The sequence below is a fragment of the Coturnix japonica genome, chromosome Z, assembly GCF_054131305.1.
Source record: "Coturnix japonica strain WE chromosome Z, WE-NBRP24, whole genome shotgun sequence".
NCBI lineage: Eukaryota > Metazoa > Chordata > Aves > Galliformes > Phasianidae > Coturnix > Coturnix japonica.
In genome coordinates this window covers 2,855,415-2,873,928 of record NC_140702.1, presented here as the reverse complement: position 1 = coordinate 2,873,928, position 18,514 = coordinate 2,855,415, and the positions used below count along the sequence as shown (strand labels likewise).

Below are 18,514 nucleotides of genomic sequence, written 5' to 3'. Positions count from 1 at the left end.
GTAGTGAGCTGGGGTTTGGCCTCTTCTCTCGAGTAATCAGTGATAGAACTAGAGGGAATGGTTTTAAGCTGTGCCAGGGAAGATTCAGGCTGGACATTAGGAAATATTACTTCTCGGAAAGGGTAGTCAGGCATTGGAATGCACTGCCAGGGAGGTGGTGGAGTCACCGACCATGGGAGTGTTCAAGAAACGTTTGGATGTGGTGTATGGAATATGATTTATCCGGGAAGTATTGGTAATGGTTGGACCAGATGATCTTCTAGGTCTTTTCCAATCTTGATAATTCCGTGATTCTGAGCTGAGAAGCTTTTCTTGCTCAAGTCCTGCTTCCAAGTTTAACCACCTACGGGGAAGTAGATGTCACTTTTCTAGTGTCCTTCAATTCCGTGTCCGCATTTTCCTAAAAGTAAAAGAATTTGGAGGTAACCAGAGTCAGTGAAGTGAACGATTTCAGTGCCTGTTTCTGATGGTGGCAATGAGTTCAGAGGTCACACTTAACTGACGATTCCTGTTTCCATTCTGACAAAGGCTGTAGTTGCAGCTGACTTCCCGAGGCTGCCATACGTGGTGGTGATGCAGCCTTGGGCTTCTTGGGGATTTGCATGACTCCCACCTTTCCTTTCTGTGTCTTGCAGGTCAGCTGGTGCTGGAAGTGGCCGGTATCTGAGCAGGAATGAAGGTGAGTGCAGGAGCAGCTGCTGAGGGGAGGAAGGAAGTCCATGCTAATGAGCTCTGAAGCATCTGCAGGTACAGTACCAAAGGAGGCAGCAGTGATGCAGGGGGCTCCCCAGCAGGAAGCTGTCTGATCCAAATGCTTGCTGAGAGTTTGGAAGCCCAAACCCTTTTGGTCTCTGTAAGGGTGGCTAATAAAAAGATGTTAACCAAGATGGTGGTAAATAGTCAAAGGTTGTTAGCAAAGGAAAACTCACCAATGTTGATGCCTTGACCAGAAAGCTGAGGCAGTCTCAGCTGGGGAGCAATCTCCAAGAGATGCTGCCTCAGTGGTGGTCAGCCTTTAAATGAGGTCTCAGAGGAGGTGGAGTCGAGGTCCACCCCTTCTGTGAGCACAGCTCCATTACTCTCACCTGTGCTCCCGCAGCTGACCCAACACTTGCCTCAGCTGATTAATCAGAGGTTCAAGGTGTGATTTCCCATACAATCTCTAAGCTGAAGGCAGCATCTCCTTGATCTGATGGTGGTGTGCCTGAGTGAGGGAGTGATCCAAGCTGGATGCAGAAGAGTCATCTTGATTTCTCTGCTATTTTACTTCAGATGACACCTATTGGGTGTTGGTTTCTTAAAATTTGGATCTAGGAGGTGGCCTCTCCCTTTGCTTCTGGTGAAAGCACAGTAGTGCAGCAGGAGTAGAAGACAAAGAGGTTTTCTTGGTGGCAGCAACACCAATTATTTGATTCAAATGTAGAACTGTGATGAAAATGCTGAAGAACAGATCTGTCTCAAAGACATGCTTGATCATATAAGGAATGAGCATGTGATCCAAGACAGTCAGCGTGGCTTTAGCAGGGGAAGGCCATGCCTAACCAATCTGGTGGTCTTCTATGATGGAGTGACGGCATTTGTGGACAAAAGGAAGGAAACTGATGTCATTGACCTGGACTTGAGCGAGATCTTTGACATGGCCCTCCACCACATCCTTATCTCTAAACTGGAGGGATGTGGATTTGACAGGTGGACCACCTGGTGGATAAGGGATTGGTTGAAAGGCCACAGACAGAGGGTGGTGATTCATGGTTCGATGTCCAGGTGAATGCTGATAACAAGTGGTGTCATCCAGGAGTCTGTCTTGGGACCAGTGCTTTTTAACATGGTTATCAGTGACACCAATGATGCAATGGAGTGCACCCTCTGCTGTTTGCTGAGAGGTGGGGCTGATGCAGTGGAAGGAAGGGATGCCATTCAGAGGGAGCTCAACCGAGAGGTTGGCCTAGGTGAATCTAATGAGGTTCAAGACAGCAAAGTGCAAGGTTTTGCACTTGGGCTGGAGGAATCCCAGGCATTTCTACAGCCTGGGAGGAGCAGTCCTTAAGAGAAGCCCCGCAGAGAAGGACCTGGGGGTCCTGGTGGATGAAAAACAGAACGTGAGCCATCAGCGTGCTCTTGCAGCTCAGAGAGCAAATGGTCCCCTGGGCTCCATCAGAAGAGGGGATGGCCAGCAGGGACAGGGAGGTGATTGATCTTCATGATCCTTGAGGTCCCTTCCAACCCGGGCCATTCTATGATTCTGTGATTACACTCACTGACAGAAATAACGGCAGCTGTACAGAAGCTGGATATATTTTGGGACAGTTCTTGTAACCAGCTGATTTTAAGACCTTGCCCAAGTCATGAGTCTTAATTGCATGTCAGAAGAAAGCTGGGAAAGTGGTTATTGCTCATTCTTTCTCATTTGCTGATTCTTTCTTTAGTGTTCCTTTTCCAAAGGAGATTCTGGTGATGGAAGCAGTTGAAGAAAGAACCAAAGCATCTCTTGCCAAGAGTGCTTGAAGTCCCTGTGGAGAGAAGCAAAGAACTTGGGCTTCCTCTGGGATGCTCCCCACCATGTCTCAGGAAGGAGACCAACTGCTGTTCCACTTTCTGCTCTGTGTGTGGAAAGGTACGTCTGGGTTTCTTCTGCTTGTTTTTTCTTTCTTTTTCTGGCTTTGAAGGAGAAGGGGTGGAGCAAAGGGAGACCCACTGGTCATTTGTTACCTCATGAATAGGATGGATTTTACATTCACTGTGAAAAACCTGGGCTAGTAGCATGGGCATGTTTCAGGCTGGACTCTTCTTTTGCTGCTTGGTTTCCTTTTGGCTACAGGGAGACAGCTGTCTAAAGGTGTGTTTTCAAACCCACTCTCCAAAACCATGTTTCATTGTTGCAGGTGGTTCAGTGTGCTCTTGCAGTGCAGATGCTGTAGTTTGCTGTAGAATCTGAATGGTTTCTGTTCCTAGGGGAGGACTGGGAGGAGGTAGTGAGAAGAGAATTCAATGCCTGAGGTGTATCTTAGTGAGAAATGTTGGCATGAGGTGCTGAAAGTCTTGAGCTGTCAAAGGCCAGTGAGGCTCAGACTCCTTAACCTGCTGGAGCAGGGTGGAAGCAAGGAGTGGGCACTGCCGTCCCACAGGCTGCACTTGGTTCTGGTCTGCCAGGTCTGTGCTGGCCTGGATTTCTTCTGAGAAGTTTGTTGGAGCTGCTTGGAGTAGTGAAGGGTGGGGAAGAAGTGCTGCTCAAGAGCTAAGGCTCCGCTTGATCATTTTGGATGGATTTAACCATGGTATCTGAAGACATAGTTTCCATCAGAATGATCCCAGCATTGTGCAAGTGTCTCAGCTGAAGCCCCTGAGCAGATGTGTGAGAGCACCCGCCTCCTCCAGATGAGCCATAGGAAAGCTGACTGTGCCCAGTAATTACAGCTTCTGCAGATTGAATGTGCTTCCAAGTGTTTTCCTTAGTGATCAATCATGTCCCAGCACTCTGAGATTCCATCTCTGGCACAATCTGGAGCATCTCTGCAATCCTTGGGTGCCCATTCCCACCAGCATTTCTTCCTTTCTCTCTTTAGAATCAGTGTGGTGCAGTTCCCTGTGTTTGTGAGCAGCAGCCAGCAGGCTGCAAGAGATCCAATGGCAGCTTTCAGCACACAGAGGGATGTGATGGGGACAGACTGTCCTTACCGCCACGCATAAGTGAGTTTTTACCGTCCTCACTCAAGAAGTATGAAAGAATAGAGTTTGAATGATAGTTGTGAGCAGGTGCTGTGCTGTAGGGGATGTCAGGTAACCATTCCTATGGGGGTGCGGGAAGGAGCAGTGAAAGTGATGTATTAGTTTGTGTTTTGACTGTTGGAGTGCAGTTCCATTTTTGGGAGCAAAACTATGGGCTAAGATGGAAAACAGAAGGGAGAAGGCTGATACCTGGATAGTGGGCTGAGCTTTGGTGACTGCAGCCATTTGCAGTAGAAGTTTTGCTGTTTTGCACAGAGGGGTTCAGAATGGGAGCTGATGATGAATGGGAGCCTTGTGTGACACCGACGGAGCTGCAGCGAGGCTGCATTGGTGTAAAACAAGGGAAATGCACAGAGATCTGAAGGTGGGTTTTGGGCTCGACTTATGCCAGAGGGGATGTGCGTGCTCCTTTACAATGTGCGTTTTCTGCCTACTGTATGGCAGGTGGGCTTGGAAAGTTGTTTCCGTGTTTCTGTTGTTGGGAGAAGCAGATATCAACTCTTCTCTCTATTGAAAGATTTAACAAAAGAGCCTCTCCTTGCTTCTTAGTGTATGAATCACAGAATCATAGAATCACCAGGGTTGGGAAAGACCTAAAAGATCATTCAGTCCAACCGTTCTCTTATTACCAATAGCTCCCAATAAACCACGTCCTTCAACACAACATCCAGTCATTCCTTGAACACCCGCAGGTGGGATGGCTCCACCACCTCCCTGGGCAGTCCATTCCAGTGCCTGGCCACCCTTTCTGAGAAGTAATATTTCCTAATGTCCAGCCTGAACCTCTCCTGCTGCAGCTTAAAACCATTCCCTCTAGTTCTATCAGTAATGACACGAGAGAAGAGGCCGACCCCCAGCTCACTGCAACCTCCCTTCAGGAAGTTCTAGAGAGCAATGAGGTTTCCCCTGAGCCACCTCTTCTCCAGGCTGGACATTCCCAGCTCCGGCAGCCTCTTCTCATATGGCTCCATTGTGCTCCAGACCCCTCACCAGCTTTGTTGCCCTTCTTTGAACACGTTCCAATGCCTCAGTGTCTTTTTTGCAGTGAGGGGCACAAACTGGACAGAGAATTCAAGTTGTGGCCTCACCAGTGCTGAGTACAGGGGGACAGTCACCTCTCTGCTCCTGCTGGCGTCACTGTTTCTGATGCAAAATGTATGTAAGTGTCACATGTGTGACATCCTTTTTGATGGAGTTCTGTGACTGGAGTTCAATGGATTTGAGAGCTGACTTGAAGCCTGTGGGCATCACCCAGGAGTTGGGGTGAGAGGATGAGGCGTAGGAACAGGAACCTCTTTGGTCGTTATTAACTCCCAACTTTTTGGTCAGGAATCTCTGTGTGTTTCTTTATCATGTAAAGAACAGAGTCATTGTGCAGCTTGTGAATGAATTGATTCACGCCTGCTGATTGGTGCTGTTCTCTACAGGGAGCTGCAATGGAAATGGACACTTGTGGTCCACTGTCCAGCCCCCTCCCGTGTTGGATTTTCTGGGCTTTGAGACACGTCTTCCAGATGCACTTTGTGTTATTTCTGATGTGTTGACCTGTTGAGCTCCAGCCCCAAAGGAGGATTCAAGTACTACCACAGCAGTCCATTGGGACTGTAGTATTTCTTGCTAAACAGAATTCGTGTGCACCCTTGTCTTTCGTCTGCACAAAGGATCTTGTAATCATCTCTGTCTGTGTTTCTTTTAGAGCCAGAGATGGAGCAGAGAGGAACACAGACTTGGGTGGATCTTCATTCAGGAGCAGGGACACGTCATGCTCATCTGAGGTGTCTGGCTGACAGCAAGAGCAGAGAGGTAAGTTTCATAGGGTCGCGTGCCCATTTTATTTTATTTTTCATTCATGATGCATAGAGGCGTTCCCCAGACAAAGTGAGCATTTCTCAACTGGACTTTCTAGAAATGAGCTAGGCAGTGAAAATGGGTTTGAAGCATTCCTAAGAGCCCCGCAAGAGAATGCTGAGAGTTAATCTGGCACCCTCCTTTGGAAACGTCCGTTGTCTGTCAGCTCTTCAGCTGTGCCCTAACACCTCCCATTGCGCTGCCACACCAGGATAGAATTCCAAGCCCACACTGAGTCCTGGAATGTTGTGGTGCCGTGTTGGAATCAGATGTGACCACGTGGTCTTGGCTCCCCGCCTTGTGGGGGGTCATGGTGGACCAGGCTGTTGGCCGTTGGTGATGTCATAAGCGTCTGGAATGAGGGGAGGAGCGGTGCGTTCTGTGTTCCTTTGTGGGTGAGCTAGTGGTCGGAGTGGTTGGTTGCGTTGTGGTTGTTGTGTTTTTAGTGCCGTTAGTGCTGTTAGTTAGTGTTGTTAGTTAGTGTTGTTAGTTAGTGTTGTTAGTTAGTGTTGTTAGTATTGTTAGTTAGTGTTGTTAGTGTTGTTAGTTAGTGTTGTTAGTTAGTGTTGTTAGTGTTGTTAGTTAGTGTTGTTAGTTAGTGTTGTTAGTTAGTGTTGTTAGTTAGTGCCTTTAGTTAGTGCCTTTAGTTATTGCCTTTAGTGCCTTTTTCTTCAAACCGTCGTGTGCAGCAGCTTGTAGGTAAGTTGAGCTGGCGTGGGATGGATGGGTGGGCAGTGAGGTGTTGAGAACTGCTGGCTGTTGGAGCTCACAGCACCGTATTGCTTACTCTTGACGATCAGACGTAATTTTCCCCGGTACACACGTTCCAAAGGGGGTATCAATAAAGTTGGCACCTGTCCCGTGCTTCTTTTATTGTCTTTGCTCAGTAGTGGAAGCATTGTAAAGTTGCTGGGTGGACAGGCATCACGTAGCCTGAGACTCAGTATGTCTTGCAGCAAGTGGGTGGGACAGTTGTGCTGTGTGTGTTATTCCATGGCTGTCTTAGCCCTGCTCACTGACCTGCTCTTTCTCTCTCCTCTCCTCATCCTCCGCCCACTGCCTCGGTGCAGCTTTTGCTCTCATTCGATCTGAGCAAAGCGACAAGGAACTGCTGCAGAGAGCTTGAGGTGATCTCACTGCCAGGTACGTGCAATGATTTGTCCCCCCACATGGTTTTGCCGCATGGTATGTGAATGTAGTTCTGAAGAAGTCTGTCCATACTGTGCTGTGTGAATAGAGAAAACAGAAGTGTGTTTCTGCTCTGTTCCAGCTGTTCACACTTGCTGTTATGGGTGCTGCTTGCAGTGGGATCAGCCGTGAGCTTGAGTTGGCGGCGACGGAGGTACAGTATGAAGCTCTGTCTGGTATTTGTTCCCTATGTTGAGCCATTAGAAGGAGCTGCAGATGTACTCTCCTGCAGGAAAGAATAAGCCAAAAAGGGCCTGGCCAGCTGTCTGCGCCAGTGCCATTGCTGATTAGTCTGGGTAGAGAGAGATGCATCTTTGCATGGCCTGGCAATGCACGCCAGAAAGGGAAATAACTGTGATGAGACGTGCAGCTCCTTCTGACTGAAGTGCTCCTGAGAAGGACGGAGCGCATTTGCTGCAGCTTTCTGTGCAGATGTGCTCCTCACTTTGAAATCCTCCTGGTTTGTCCTCATCTCCTGACCACGGCCTGTGCTCTGTTTTGCAGGCTGATAACATGCGGGAGCCGCAGCTGGTGCGTGCTATGTCATCTGTTAACGTACCAGCGATTGCGGCAGCCCATGTTATCAAGAGCCACGTCGCCCAGGGGCCGGATGAGCTCTCCCTGGAGGTAAGCAGTTCCAGGTGTTCCTTGTTGTTGTGCACGGGAGATTAGTATAGGGTGTGAACGCCACAGGAATAGTCTCAGAGACCTTTAGAATATCTCGTGAGATGAAGCTTCGAAGGTTCTGTTGCAGCTTAGACTTGTTCTGGGTTGGGAGGAGTTTGCTGTATAGGGTGTTAACACCTCAGGAATACTCTCAGGTATTTTGTGTCGTAGAAAAAGGCAGTCGTTTGAGCTGTGCTGAAGCTGGGATTGACGTTTCAATCTCTTGCAGGTTGGAGATCTGGTGTGCATCATTGATATGCCACCAAAGGAGATGAGCCCCTGGTGGAGAGGCAAGCGTGGCTTTGAGGTAGGCACACGTTTTTGACTAGAGAGCACAAATTCAGTAGAGTCGGGAATCTCAGGTTTGAGCTGCTCTGCCTGCACAGTTGCCCTGTGTGAGTGTCAGAAGACCTTTCCTTTGGCTCTGGGCTTGGGCTAATGCCCACCTGTCTTTTTGTTCTTATTACAGGTTGGTTTTTTCCCTGGTGACTGCGTGGAGCTCATCAGGGGAAAACTTCCCGATTCCATCCTCAATTCCTTGCCAGAGCCAGGTACATATGTTACATTTGACAACACGGGTTAGTAAAATGGGGTCAGAACGTGGCTTTCAGGGGTTTCGTTAATGCCCAAGTTGAGCAAGCTTAGCAAGAGGACTGCATTAAGCTCCTTGGGCACCTCCAGGGAGGGGGAAAATTCGTTCTTGCGTGTCCTTGTTGGGAACGTTCTTCCCATGCACTCAGCCTCGTCCAACCAAGCCAGGCCTGAAATGAACTGGTTTCTTTGTTTTGTTGTGCAGTGCCAAAGAAACGGGGCAAGCTCATCACTTGCCTTCGTTCTCTGGTGAAGGCCCGGCCCAGGAGAGCGAAGCAGCCGGAGCCTCCGACACTCTCCGGATCCATGTCGTTGCTTGACATCGTTGAGAGGTATTTAGCCAACAGGACTTGAGGGCTGAGCTGTAGGAATGGAGACATCCTCTGCTGTTTGAAACAGAGCGCGTTTCTAAGCTGTGTTTCAGCAGAAAGCAGGCAATGCCGGGAGCAGGCAATTATAGGCAAGGGCTCGGTGCAGCTCTTCCCTCACCCTGCACCACGACTGACAGCATGCTCTGTTTTCTCTGCAGAATGAGTTCTCCCAGTAAGAGGGCAGAGTCAGCAGCTTGCAGTTGGCGTTCCTGCTTCTGCCTGGGCAAACCATCCCCTGTGGCCAAACGCCAACTGCAGAGCAGTGCCAGGGAGCCCTCTGAAGCAGAAGTCTTGGTCCTGGCAGGTAAGCATGCAAATCCAGCTTTCAAAACACTGCTTGTCAGCAACACAGGTAGAATTCATGCTTTCAGTGGGCTTGTACCTCCTTCTGGCGTTCAAGCCCGTGCCTGACATCTTTGGTTGACCCCTGTCTTTCCCAAATGAGTCTCTTGTCAACACAAGAGCTGGACCTGCACGAGGATCACTTTCCAGACAGTGACACTGTTGCTAGAAGCCTATTTGCTTCTGCCCACCACCACTACATAGCCAAATGGCAAGAACCTCCTTCATGATTCATCTTGCGAACGTTCAACACTAACCGCTGTGCATCTACTCCTTCCTAGGTGACCCAAGCCCTTGTGTATCCCCAAGACGCAAGGCATGTTATGATGATGAATCTTCCATCAATGAAGAGTTGATACTAAGCACAGGATGCTGCAGTTCGGATGAAAGCCTTCCATATAACATCAGCTTTCAAGAGAAGAATGTCATCATTGTTGAAGCCCTCATCCATCCCATCCCTACTGAAGCTGCTGACCTGAGCCTGCCAGACACCTCAGCCACCAGCCTGGACTCAATGCCTCTGCAGTGCAGCCTAGCCCAAGTGCAGCCCGAGTGCCCTGACAGCAGCACCACCATGCAGGCTCAGGTCAGCGTCACCGAGGAAAAGCCAAACATCTTAGAGGGGGGTGTAGAATCAGGACACGAGTCCCAGGCTCTGGGCAGCAGCGCGGGCTCTGAGCCACTTTCATAAGACAAGAGAGAATGAATCCCATCTTTCCATCAGACCTCACACACCCTCCTTTCTCCCATTGAATAAAGGCACGCTCGTGCTCAGTCTGCGCCTTGACTGCATTTTGAGTTTTCATTCGCAGAGATTGGGATGAGTGCAAGAAACATCAAGGCAGCTCAGCTTGCAACGCTCTGTCTGTGGTGTGCATGCAGCTGAGATCTGGGTGTGTTCCCATTTTGCCTGACTTTGGGATGCCTGCAGCGAGAGCTCTGCTACCATTGTGTATGGCAGCAAATAATCTCTAGCATCCTGGATGCTGCTCATGAAAACCCCAAGCTTCCCAGCTGTGGCTCTGTGATGCTTTTCAGGGCCTTTTGATGCTCTTGGACACCATGGCTGCTCCCTAACACCTCTGTCCTCCCACCGTGTCCATTCCTGGCTCCCACCTGTGAGCTGTCCCTGCAGATCATCTCCAGCCCTGCCATCATCGCGCTGCAGCAGGAGGAGCTCACCCTGACCAACATCAGGCAGTGCTGCCTGCCTCTCTCACTCTCTAGACCAAGTGTAACTACACTGTCGTGGAGACAAATGCTTTCTGTCACATCCACAGCCATTTACCTGTAGGCGGCTCATGCAGAAGAAGATTCAAGCAACAGAACCTTTTGCTCAGCTACAGCACACGAATGCTACAAAGCCAGAAACAACCCGCAAGCTCTGGGTCTGTTTGTCTTGCAAAGGCATGCACCGACTGCGTTTGATGGTACCCCCCATCCTTGATTTCCTTCCCTGCTTCTTGTCTGATGGCACTGCTGAGCCAGGAACAAGCTGCCCAGTGTGGCAGAGCATGGTGCAGAGCTGTGCTGGGACCTCCTCCCCTTCCTCTGCTGCAGATCAGTGCCCCACACGTGCCATTGGGATGCTCTGGCACGGGATGTGCCTCCAACCCAAAGCTCCTTCCCACCTCCCAAGGAAAAGCAAAGCAACCCAAGCATCTCCAGCAAAGCTGCCCAGCAGACAGCAGGGAATGCAAACAGCTTCTGGCTGCTCCCCTGCACTCCCGTCCTAAGTAAGAGACCCCACGAGGACTGGCTGGGAAATCAGTGCATGACACACGTGAGTGTGCACAGCATTGTGCAAAGCAGTGGGGTTCCATGAGTTTGTGTGTGTGTGTATCTCTGCTGTTATGAAAGCATGGGAAGACTGCCTTACTGATTCCAAGAGAATTACTTATCCTCAAATGATTTTTCCTGGCCAAAGTTAGAGCCTCTCACAGGTAATCGAGACCAACAGGCTGTTGTTGCACAATCAACAGGCACAATCTAGATGATCAGCTGAGGAAAATACAGCATCATGCCAAGGGTACTAGATAAGTGAGCAGCTTGAGATCTGCACATTTATGGGATACTCATGGTCTTAGACAATATTTGCTTAGTGAGGTCACACTGAATGAAAGCAAAAAAGAAGATGAATGAAAATATACACAGGAGAAGAAGCCTCTGAGGCTTCTGAAGTGTTATGACCAGGAGACATAAACTCTGTTAAAGCAAACGTTTCTATTTTTTGTGTTCTTCCAGGGAGGCCTTGATTAGCGCCTGAACACATGCTGTGGAAGCCCAGCTTATGCAGCACCAGAGCTAATCCAGGGCAAAGCGTCTATTGGCTCAGAGGGATGTGGAGCGGTGTTTGTTTTCCCCTCTTTCCCTTCCCTCTGCACAGAGCATTGAAAGGCAGTGGAGCTCAGGTAGGCTCTCTTGGTTTCCCTTCTGAATTCTGCTAGGTTGCATTGCTTGGTAGCTCTCAGAAGCTGTCAGTGGCCACAGACTAGAAAAGTGCAATTGGTCTCAGTTCACACAGCTGGCTGGTTTGTCTCTGGCTAATCCTGAACTGCCTCAAGCGACTGCTTTGGGGCTCTACAGAACAGCAGCTTCAGAGATCTCTTTCTATGACTAAGTTTTTGAAAGAGCAATTTACTCTGTTAATTATCCATCATTTTTGTGCAGTCTGTTTTGTCAGACTTGTCTTTAGCATCCAAGTTGTATGTGAAGATTAATTTGCATTGTGATTTATAATGTACTAAAAATTAAGAGAGATGTCTGGAATTTTGGAACCCACTACTTGCAGTTGTTAATCTGTCCAAACTGGTCTGGTTTGGAATGCCCTCATCCTTCTTGAATCGCTCTGCTGTTAAAGGCGGAGCAATTCCTACAAGTGCCATGGCCCCACTGTTGCTCTAATTCTTGTTTCTTTGTTTTCCACACGCTGCTTTTCAAGCCTCCTTTTTCTTTACAGTCCAAGTGAGAATTGCACTGTGAGGTGTCTGAACCTTGTTGTGCCTCTACATAAATAGAACAGCAGCAAATCCTGGTTTTAGTACTACACTAAGCTTAGTGGAAGAACAATTGAATGAGGGTTATATGCTTTCTCTGGGACGATAAGTTTTTTTTCCTGAGGGAAAGAGCCAGCTTTTCATGGGCTATATGTGGGCTTTGGCAAGGGCAGACAATCCAGTCTGTCAGGAAGCCATTTGAGGTGCTTCAGGTTTGTAAGCTTGTCGTTTTGTTTTTCAGGTGGATATTTGGAGCATGGGTGTACTGCTGTATGCTCTGCTGTGTGGGTTTTCCCTTTGGATGATGACAATATGATGGCACTCTACAGGAGGATACCAGTGGGTATCAGTGGTGCTAGAATACACTGAGAAGGGAAATAGCTGAGCTTGACAAGAGGCCTTGCTTTTCGGATGGCAGAACATGCTGAGCTGTGGGTAGAAAGGCCTGTCTGCTGAATATTGTCCTTGTTTTTGCTGCTTTGTCTACCAGTATTTTGTGGATTTGGTTCTACGCTTGGTTGGCCTATGTGGCACTGTAGCTTGATTCTATACCATGATAGCATACAGAATTTAAGGAGAAGTATTTTCTTGCCAATGGGCTGCAGTTTTTGTATCTGGTTCTTCAACTGGCTGCTCCCTATAATATCTGTAGTAAAAATAGAGACACATCATTTGATTTCCCAGAAATGAATGTTCCTAAATGCCAGCTCTTCTCATGTCTACGAAGAGCAAAGTTCTGCATTTGCTATTAGAATTTCCTCTTCCAGAATCAGGAGGCAATGTAGGACCCCACAGATTGCCTTCAGAATTTAACAGTTAGTTCTGTTTCCTTTGGGAGTGCATAACAACCTGAGCACATGAATTGAATGACGTGGCTTTTCAGTCTGGTACAAACTCATCTGTACACTGAAACTTGGTCCATTTGTAAGCAGGACTTGGTCCATCTGTGCAGGACAGCAGAAAACCCTTTGTGCTAATCATGATGCCAAGAAGCAGAATGCGGCAAATGGCAGATGATCCAACTTACAGCTGTCAGAGATTATTTCTGCACTGCTCAATTCTCTCTGCCTAACATACACAGGATCTCAGAACTGCATTGCTTGAACTGGTGGAACTTGTTGAAGTGAACTGGGATGAGCAAGTTTTAGAACTTAGTCAGATTGCAGTAAAAAATGGATAATCTCATGGGTATTAAGGTACAGGCTTGCTATTTCTGCACAGAATTTGTTTTTATTTTACATGGCCGTGATCTGAAAGTTGCTTGAAACGCAGGCACCTCGGCACTGTTGTGTAACTGAATTTCACACATTATAGATCCTGAAATATCCTGAAATCTAAAACTCTGACTTGTTTTCAGTCTGCTGCTTGAGTCTATTCAGGGTCATAGTGTCTGTGTGAAGTGGAGTGTGTGGGGAGATTGTTGCTGCAGATCCTGGGAAGTTGCTGTGTATTTGCAGACAATGGCTGCTGTTGGTCACTGGGTGCCACTGTTGCTCTGCAGAACAGCTGTGCTGTGCATGCAGCACAGCATGCTGTGCACGCCATGGAACTAGGAATCAAGAAGAGATAGAAGCGTCACTTCTGCTCTAGTAAAAGGTCTCATCTGCTGACAGGCTTTTGTACTTGAATTCAGCACTCGGGACCTGTTGCCACAGAGGGACTAGTTGCTGAAGTTGGATGACTCTTTCTGTTTACTCCTTGTAATATGTAGCCGTAACACTAACTATTTAAAAAAGAATCTGAAATCATGGCTAATTATTGACTGCTGCACAGCAGAACACTACCACGGTGAGATTGGGCTGTGAGATGACTTGAAAGCTGTTTCCTCAGTATAGGTCTTATTCTTGCAGCTGGGACACCTTGATGAAGACTGTGTAACAGCTTTCTGTGTTTCACAACAAGAGAAGAGAGAGTAGATCAGCATTAACATCAGAGGTAAGAAACGTATGTCAGTAATTCTCTGTATTTAAGCCCACTCCTACAGTAAATAACCTTACTGTATTAACAGACTCTAACACTCACTTATTCTCAAACATGAAATATTTCACACCTTTCAGAGGTAAGGTACCACTGCAGAACTTCATAGTCTACCTAATAACTATATTTCTGAAGTTCACATTTATTCCTTTTTTCTCCTTTAATTGTGTTTTTTCAACCTTTCTGTTATATTTTACCATGCTGAAATCCTTATGAATCTCTGGAAGTCCAGGCAGACTCAAAACAGAAACTGATTGATGAACAGCAGATGTCACATGCTGGCTTAACTCCCTGCTTTGAAATGTTTCATTAATAGGTGGAAAATAACAACACATCAGGTAAGGCAACCAAATAAATTTGGAGAATTACAGTTCACAAATACTTCAGGAAATAAATTAATTCCACTAACTTTCGAAAACAAATGAGAAAAGCTGAACTGAGTGCTGCTAGAGATGCTGTATAAATGTCAATAATAACATTCCAAGCTGTAGAAGAGATTTAAAACATGATGGGTACTCTGACTTTAACCTGAATCTGAAAGTTGTCTCTTGCAATTGAGTTGTCTTTCTATTAAATAGAAAGTGGTAGCATTTGAAGGATTGTTAAGATTTCCATATAACTTCAGTAAGACTAGATGTAAAATGTAAGTTTTATCTAGGCGAGATCGTTTGTGGAGTCACTGTTTCTTTTCTTTATGTACAGGGAATAAAGAGAACAATCGACCTACATGGGGAAAGACTTCTTCAGTTTAAGTCTGTGATATTTTCACAGTCTTAATTCAAAAGACTTCTAATGCCTGATAAGTAATTCAAGCTTTTTATACTACACTGAGTCTGTCAAGCATTGTACCCACGGTTCTCATAGTAGTCAAAAAGCTGCTGAAAATCCAGCTGAATGCCGATGCTCCTTGGAGCTGGGCTGAAACTTGGCCCCCAGAAATGGGAGTCCAGCTGAAATGCTGTACAAACTGAATTAGTAGGAGCTTTGCCATTCACTTCAGTAGAGAGATTCTGGCACCAGCTTTAGTTTTCACTTCCAGCAATTGTACAATACACTAACTTTCAAGCAAAAACAAGAATAGTCTTCTTCTTGATCTCAGACATATTGTGTGAATCAGCTGACGCCTGAAACTACCCTAATGTGATCAGACGTGAAGGTTGCACATCAAGGGGAAAATATGGCAGACATGCAGAAATTTTCTTTGTACTGACAATGTTTCTGAAGAGATCTAAATCCTCTTGTTTTCTAGTGGAATTATGACCAGTTGTGGCAACCTATCTCTTGCTTCAGTCTAAGAAGGCTCGTGGCAAGCACATTCCTTGAGATTTCCATCCCAAACAGGACGTGCCAGTACCACACAGTCAGGAAGCCTGGGGGTAAGTTTTAGAGTTCAGCACAAGGTTCTGGTCAAAATGCCTCTGTGTGCTGAAGCTCTGCCCGGGTAAACAGTCTGGTGGCCTAAACATCGGTGAGGGAGCATGTGTGCAACCAGTCTTGGTCATCAAATCTTGTTCTATGATAAGGCCACCCACTCAGTGTATGAAGGCAAAGGATGTAATCTTTCTAGATTTCAGGGAGGCCTTTGATCCTGTCCCTTTGGCTGCATGTTCCCAACCTCTCGCTCAGCCACGTAGACCAATAGTACTATTGAGGTTTGAGATCTTTCTGCTCTGGATGGGTTCCTTTTGTTATCTCTTGGTGGTGTTATCTCTTTTCTCCAGTCATCAGGGCTGTAAGATCTGTCAATGCTTGCAGAGTCTGTCCATTTCCTCTTTCTGACTTCCTTCTCTTGCAGTTAGAGTAAGCTCTGTGGCCTTCCTTACTCTCAGCTGGGCTAAAGTCCAGCAGTCTGTGGCCTTTGGCTTCAGCAAGTTTAACTACATCTTCTAGGCAAGTTCTGGGCAAGATTATTCTACTCAGGAAGCACAACAAATCAGAGAACAAAAATAGCCTCATGAAAACAGAACCATAGAATTTTTGGATTGGAAAGGTCTGTGTTTTAGTGTTTCATGATCAAATGTTTTAGTAAGTTGGACTGGTCCTATGAAGTAGTATGACTGCAGTAAGCAGTGTACATGGTGCGCTGTGAGTACTGCACACATTCCTCTTGGCAGCTTGTGGAACAGAAATTGTGCATTGTTTGGATTGTGTAAGCATTCCTGTTGGTCTCTTGTGATGCTTACCTTCTTAGAGCACCTTTCCTCGTTTGGCTCTACATATTTTGGTACCTTACTTGTTCTGTTTGTCTTAGCAAGGAAGGTCTTCTTCTGAAGCATCCTCAGTCTTGGTCTGGGCAGCATACTTAGAAATGACATGGACATTACATGAGTGGGTGGTCAAAGGAGGGAAGATCTCACCTTTCTGATCAGTTTCCTTTTAGAAGACAGTCCTGGAGAGGATTTGCTTTCCTTGTTTCCTGGAGACTTGGATTCTTAGATGGTTTTGGCTGCAGCTATTTCTGATGTTAATTCCTTGTTCTGTACTTTAGTAGCCAAGTGCAAGTGGAGTGCTTTGGAATTGTCTGAAGTTGCCAGGTTGCTTGTGATCAAATATGTACTGTGGAGATATCTGTGGTGCCAGTGATAATTCAGTGTGATGAACTTGAAGGCTTTCATTAGAATTGCAGCCCTAATAGAAACAATGACTTAAACTCTGTAATTCTGTGTAAAATCATTAGCTAGCTTGTGGTCCGGGTCTTCAAACCAAAGGCTATGAGGTGCTGCTCTTGTTGACGCAGGCTGTGAAAGATGACTTGAGCTCTAAGAGTAATTTCCCTTCTGCTCTTGATATGAACGTCAAATCCACAATTACAGTATTAAGAACATAATATAAAAGTTGGTGCTGCTGGCTTGTGGACCTGCATTAGCTGTTAGCCATAGTTTGGAACTTGCAAAGCAATCTTATTTAGATTTTAGTGATGAAATCTTCTGATGAAATCTTCCTTTTAATTCTGCAAAAGAATCTCAATGGAACATTTCTGTCTGAAAAGGCTCTGACGTATGAAGATGTGCCAGACTGCAGCCATGTGCCAGATGCGTTTGGATCCATGGAATTTTCTGATGTAGCTTCAGTGTTTGAAGAATCTCCGCTCGATCTAAATACTCAGAGAACAAAGCAGGTGTGTGAAGATGTAGTGCTAGTTTCTTACAGAAAAAATACAGCACTTAATCCAGAAATCTGCTTCTCATTGTATATAGAGCTTAGTCTGTATTTAAGTATCTAGTGGACCTTGACCAAAGGGAGATACAGATTCAGCAAAGAAGCATGTTAAGCATAAATTTTGGTGCCTTCTGCCTGTAGGACATGGTTGGTTTGATGAGAAACCTAACTCCAGTGTTTGGTTTGCACAGAAACAGCAAGCAAAGGAACAAGTAAAGGAGTCAGGGAGGATTTTAAAACACATCGGGAAGCGATAAGGCACAGTTCATAAGATTCTGGAGTTAGGCTGGAGGTAGACAGAGCTTGAAAGGTACCGAAAGAAATTCAAGACAAGAACATGCACAGTGATGTGATTGAAATTTTGCAGCAAAACTATGTGATAATTCATAGTTATGTTTAGATAAGCTGGTGAGGGTTAATCCTAAATGGAGAACTGAGATGAACAAATAAAAAAATGGCGTTTGACAGTGTATAAGAAACGAACTTATTCTAGGAGAGAATCAGAGGTTTCAACTCTTTTGTTCAATAGACAAGTAGTGTATGATGTTTTTATAAGCATTGTGTCTGACCTTCTCAGCTGTTAGAATTTCCTTGACAGTAACTTCTCCGGCTGTGATCAGAAAACCTTTTGTTACATCTCTGGCAGCATTCGAGGCATGATACTCAACTGGGTGATATGGAATTCACACTGTCAACTCCAGTGACAAGAAAAGTGGCATCTAAGAAGCATGCAAACACAGAGAATGTTGATGCAGAGTCAGCGTTAAGAAATGAGCTGCCCTTTGCACTTCCTGCTCCTGCTCTTTTCAAAGAGTCAGAGAAGCAAGTAGAAGGCACTTAGAAGAACCCTTTCAGGCACCTACTTCCAAAGGTATGTTGTGTCTAACAAATGGAAACTTAGAACATGTGTAGCTTAGGAGTTTTTTAATTTAAATATGAATGCAAGCCTTGTAGGTCCTAAAATTCTGAAAGGTTTCAGTGTGGGGTTTATTTGGTCACAGCACATACAGCCACCAGCCTGTACATCTGACAGTGCACTGCAAGCGGTTTAACCATCTATCAGGGCACGGTACTTGTCTATTAATGATAGAAGTTTTCACAGTTTCACAAGGATCATGCCTTGAGATGCATTCAGATAATGAGACAAGTGCTGTGTTCCTAAATCTAGCATGAGGTTCCACTTTCCATCGAGATCTAGTAGATAATTTCTTTAACATTCATCATGAGGGTTTTGGTTTGTTTTTATTTTTTTCTGGGCTATTATTTTGAGTGAAAGAAACGGGTATGCTTTTATTCAAGCATGCTTTTGATTGCATCTTGCTTCTAAATTAAATGTAACCTACTGAATTCCTCATGATAGCATACCAGTACTTGCATGTATCTGTTCTCCGTAATAGAGGGAGAAGAGACTCAGTGAACCTGGACAGTGTTACCCAGGGTTGTGAGAACAGCTGAATGATTGTTGAGAACTGGTCAACTCGTGAGCCTGAGACCTGGCATCCTCCATCCTAGGGTGGAACTTTACTGGAGCACGTGGATGCCACCAAAACAAAAGGACTGTGTACAATAGACTGAGAGTTTGCTGAGTTTCTTGGTTGGCAGAAAGCACAACTAACTCAGCAGCAAGTAACATATTTGGGATAGGAGATG

General features: G+C 46.2%; 1 protein-coding gene and 1 long non-coding RNA gene across 4 annotated transcripts; both read left to right on the top strand.

Annotated features, from left to right (window-relative positions):
* The first annotated feature begins 7,474 nt into the window (after positions 1-7,474).
* Positions 7,475-10,510, top strand: LOC146753480 (uncharacterized). Its single transcript, XM_085530556.1, has 5 exons — positions 7,475-7,735; positions 7,898-7,979; positions 8,225-8,351; positions 8,549-8,694; positions 9,014-10,510. The coding sequence occupies exons 1-5, from the start codon at positions 7,685-7,687 to the stop codon at positions 9,421-9,423; spliced, it is 816 nt and encodes a 271-aa protein (XP_085386682.1). The 5' UTR covers positions 7,475-7,684; the 3' UTR covers positions 9,424-10,510.
* A 2,127-nt stretch (positions 10,511-12,637) lies between these two features.
* On the top strand, positions 12,638-18,007 carry LOC146753479 (uncharacterized). Of its 3 annotated transcripts, XR_014940000.1 has the most exons (5): positions 12,638-13,663; positions 13,938-14,043; positions 14,408-15,081; positions 16,695-16,823; positions 17,511-17,944. It is a non-coding gene; the product is annotated as an uncharacterized LOC146753479 (long non-coding RNA). The 3 variants fall into 3 exon arrangements; XR_014940001.1 differs by lacking the exon at positions 12,638-13,663 and having other exon boundaries at positions 13,676-14,043; positions 17,449-18,007; XR_014939999.1 differs by lacking the exon at positions 12,638-13,663 and having other exon boundaries at positions 13,676-14,043; positions 17,511-17,943.
* Positions 18,008-18,514: the final 507 nt, after the last annotated feature.

Coding starts and splice junctions, on each gene's coding strand:
- LOC146753480 (XM_085530556.1), top strand. CDS start 7,685: ATGCCACCAAAGGAGATGAGCCCCTGGTGGAGAGGCAAGCGTGGCTTT. Junction 7,736..7,897: donor GAGGCAAGCGTGGCTTTGAG/GTAGGCACACGT, acceptor TTCTTATTACAG/GTTGGTTTTTTCCCTGGTGA. Junction 7,980..8,224: donor CAATTCCTTGCCAGAGCCAG/GTACATATGTTA, acceptor TTTGTTGTGCAG/TGCCAAAGAAACGGGGCAAG.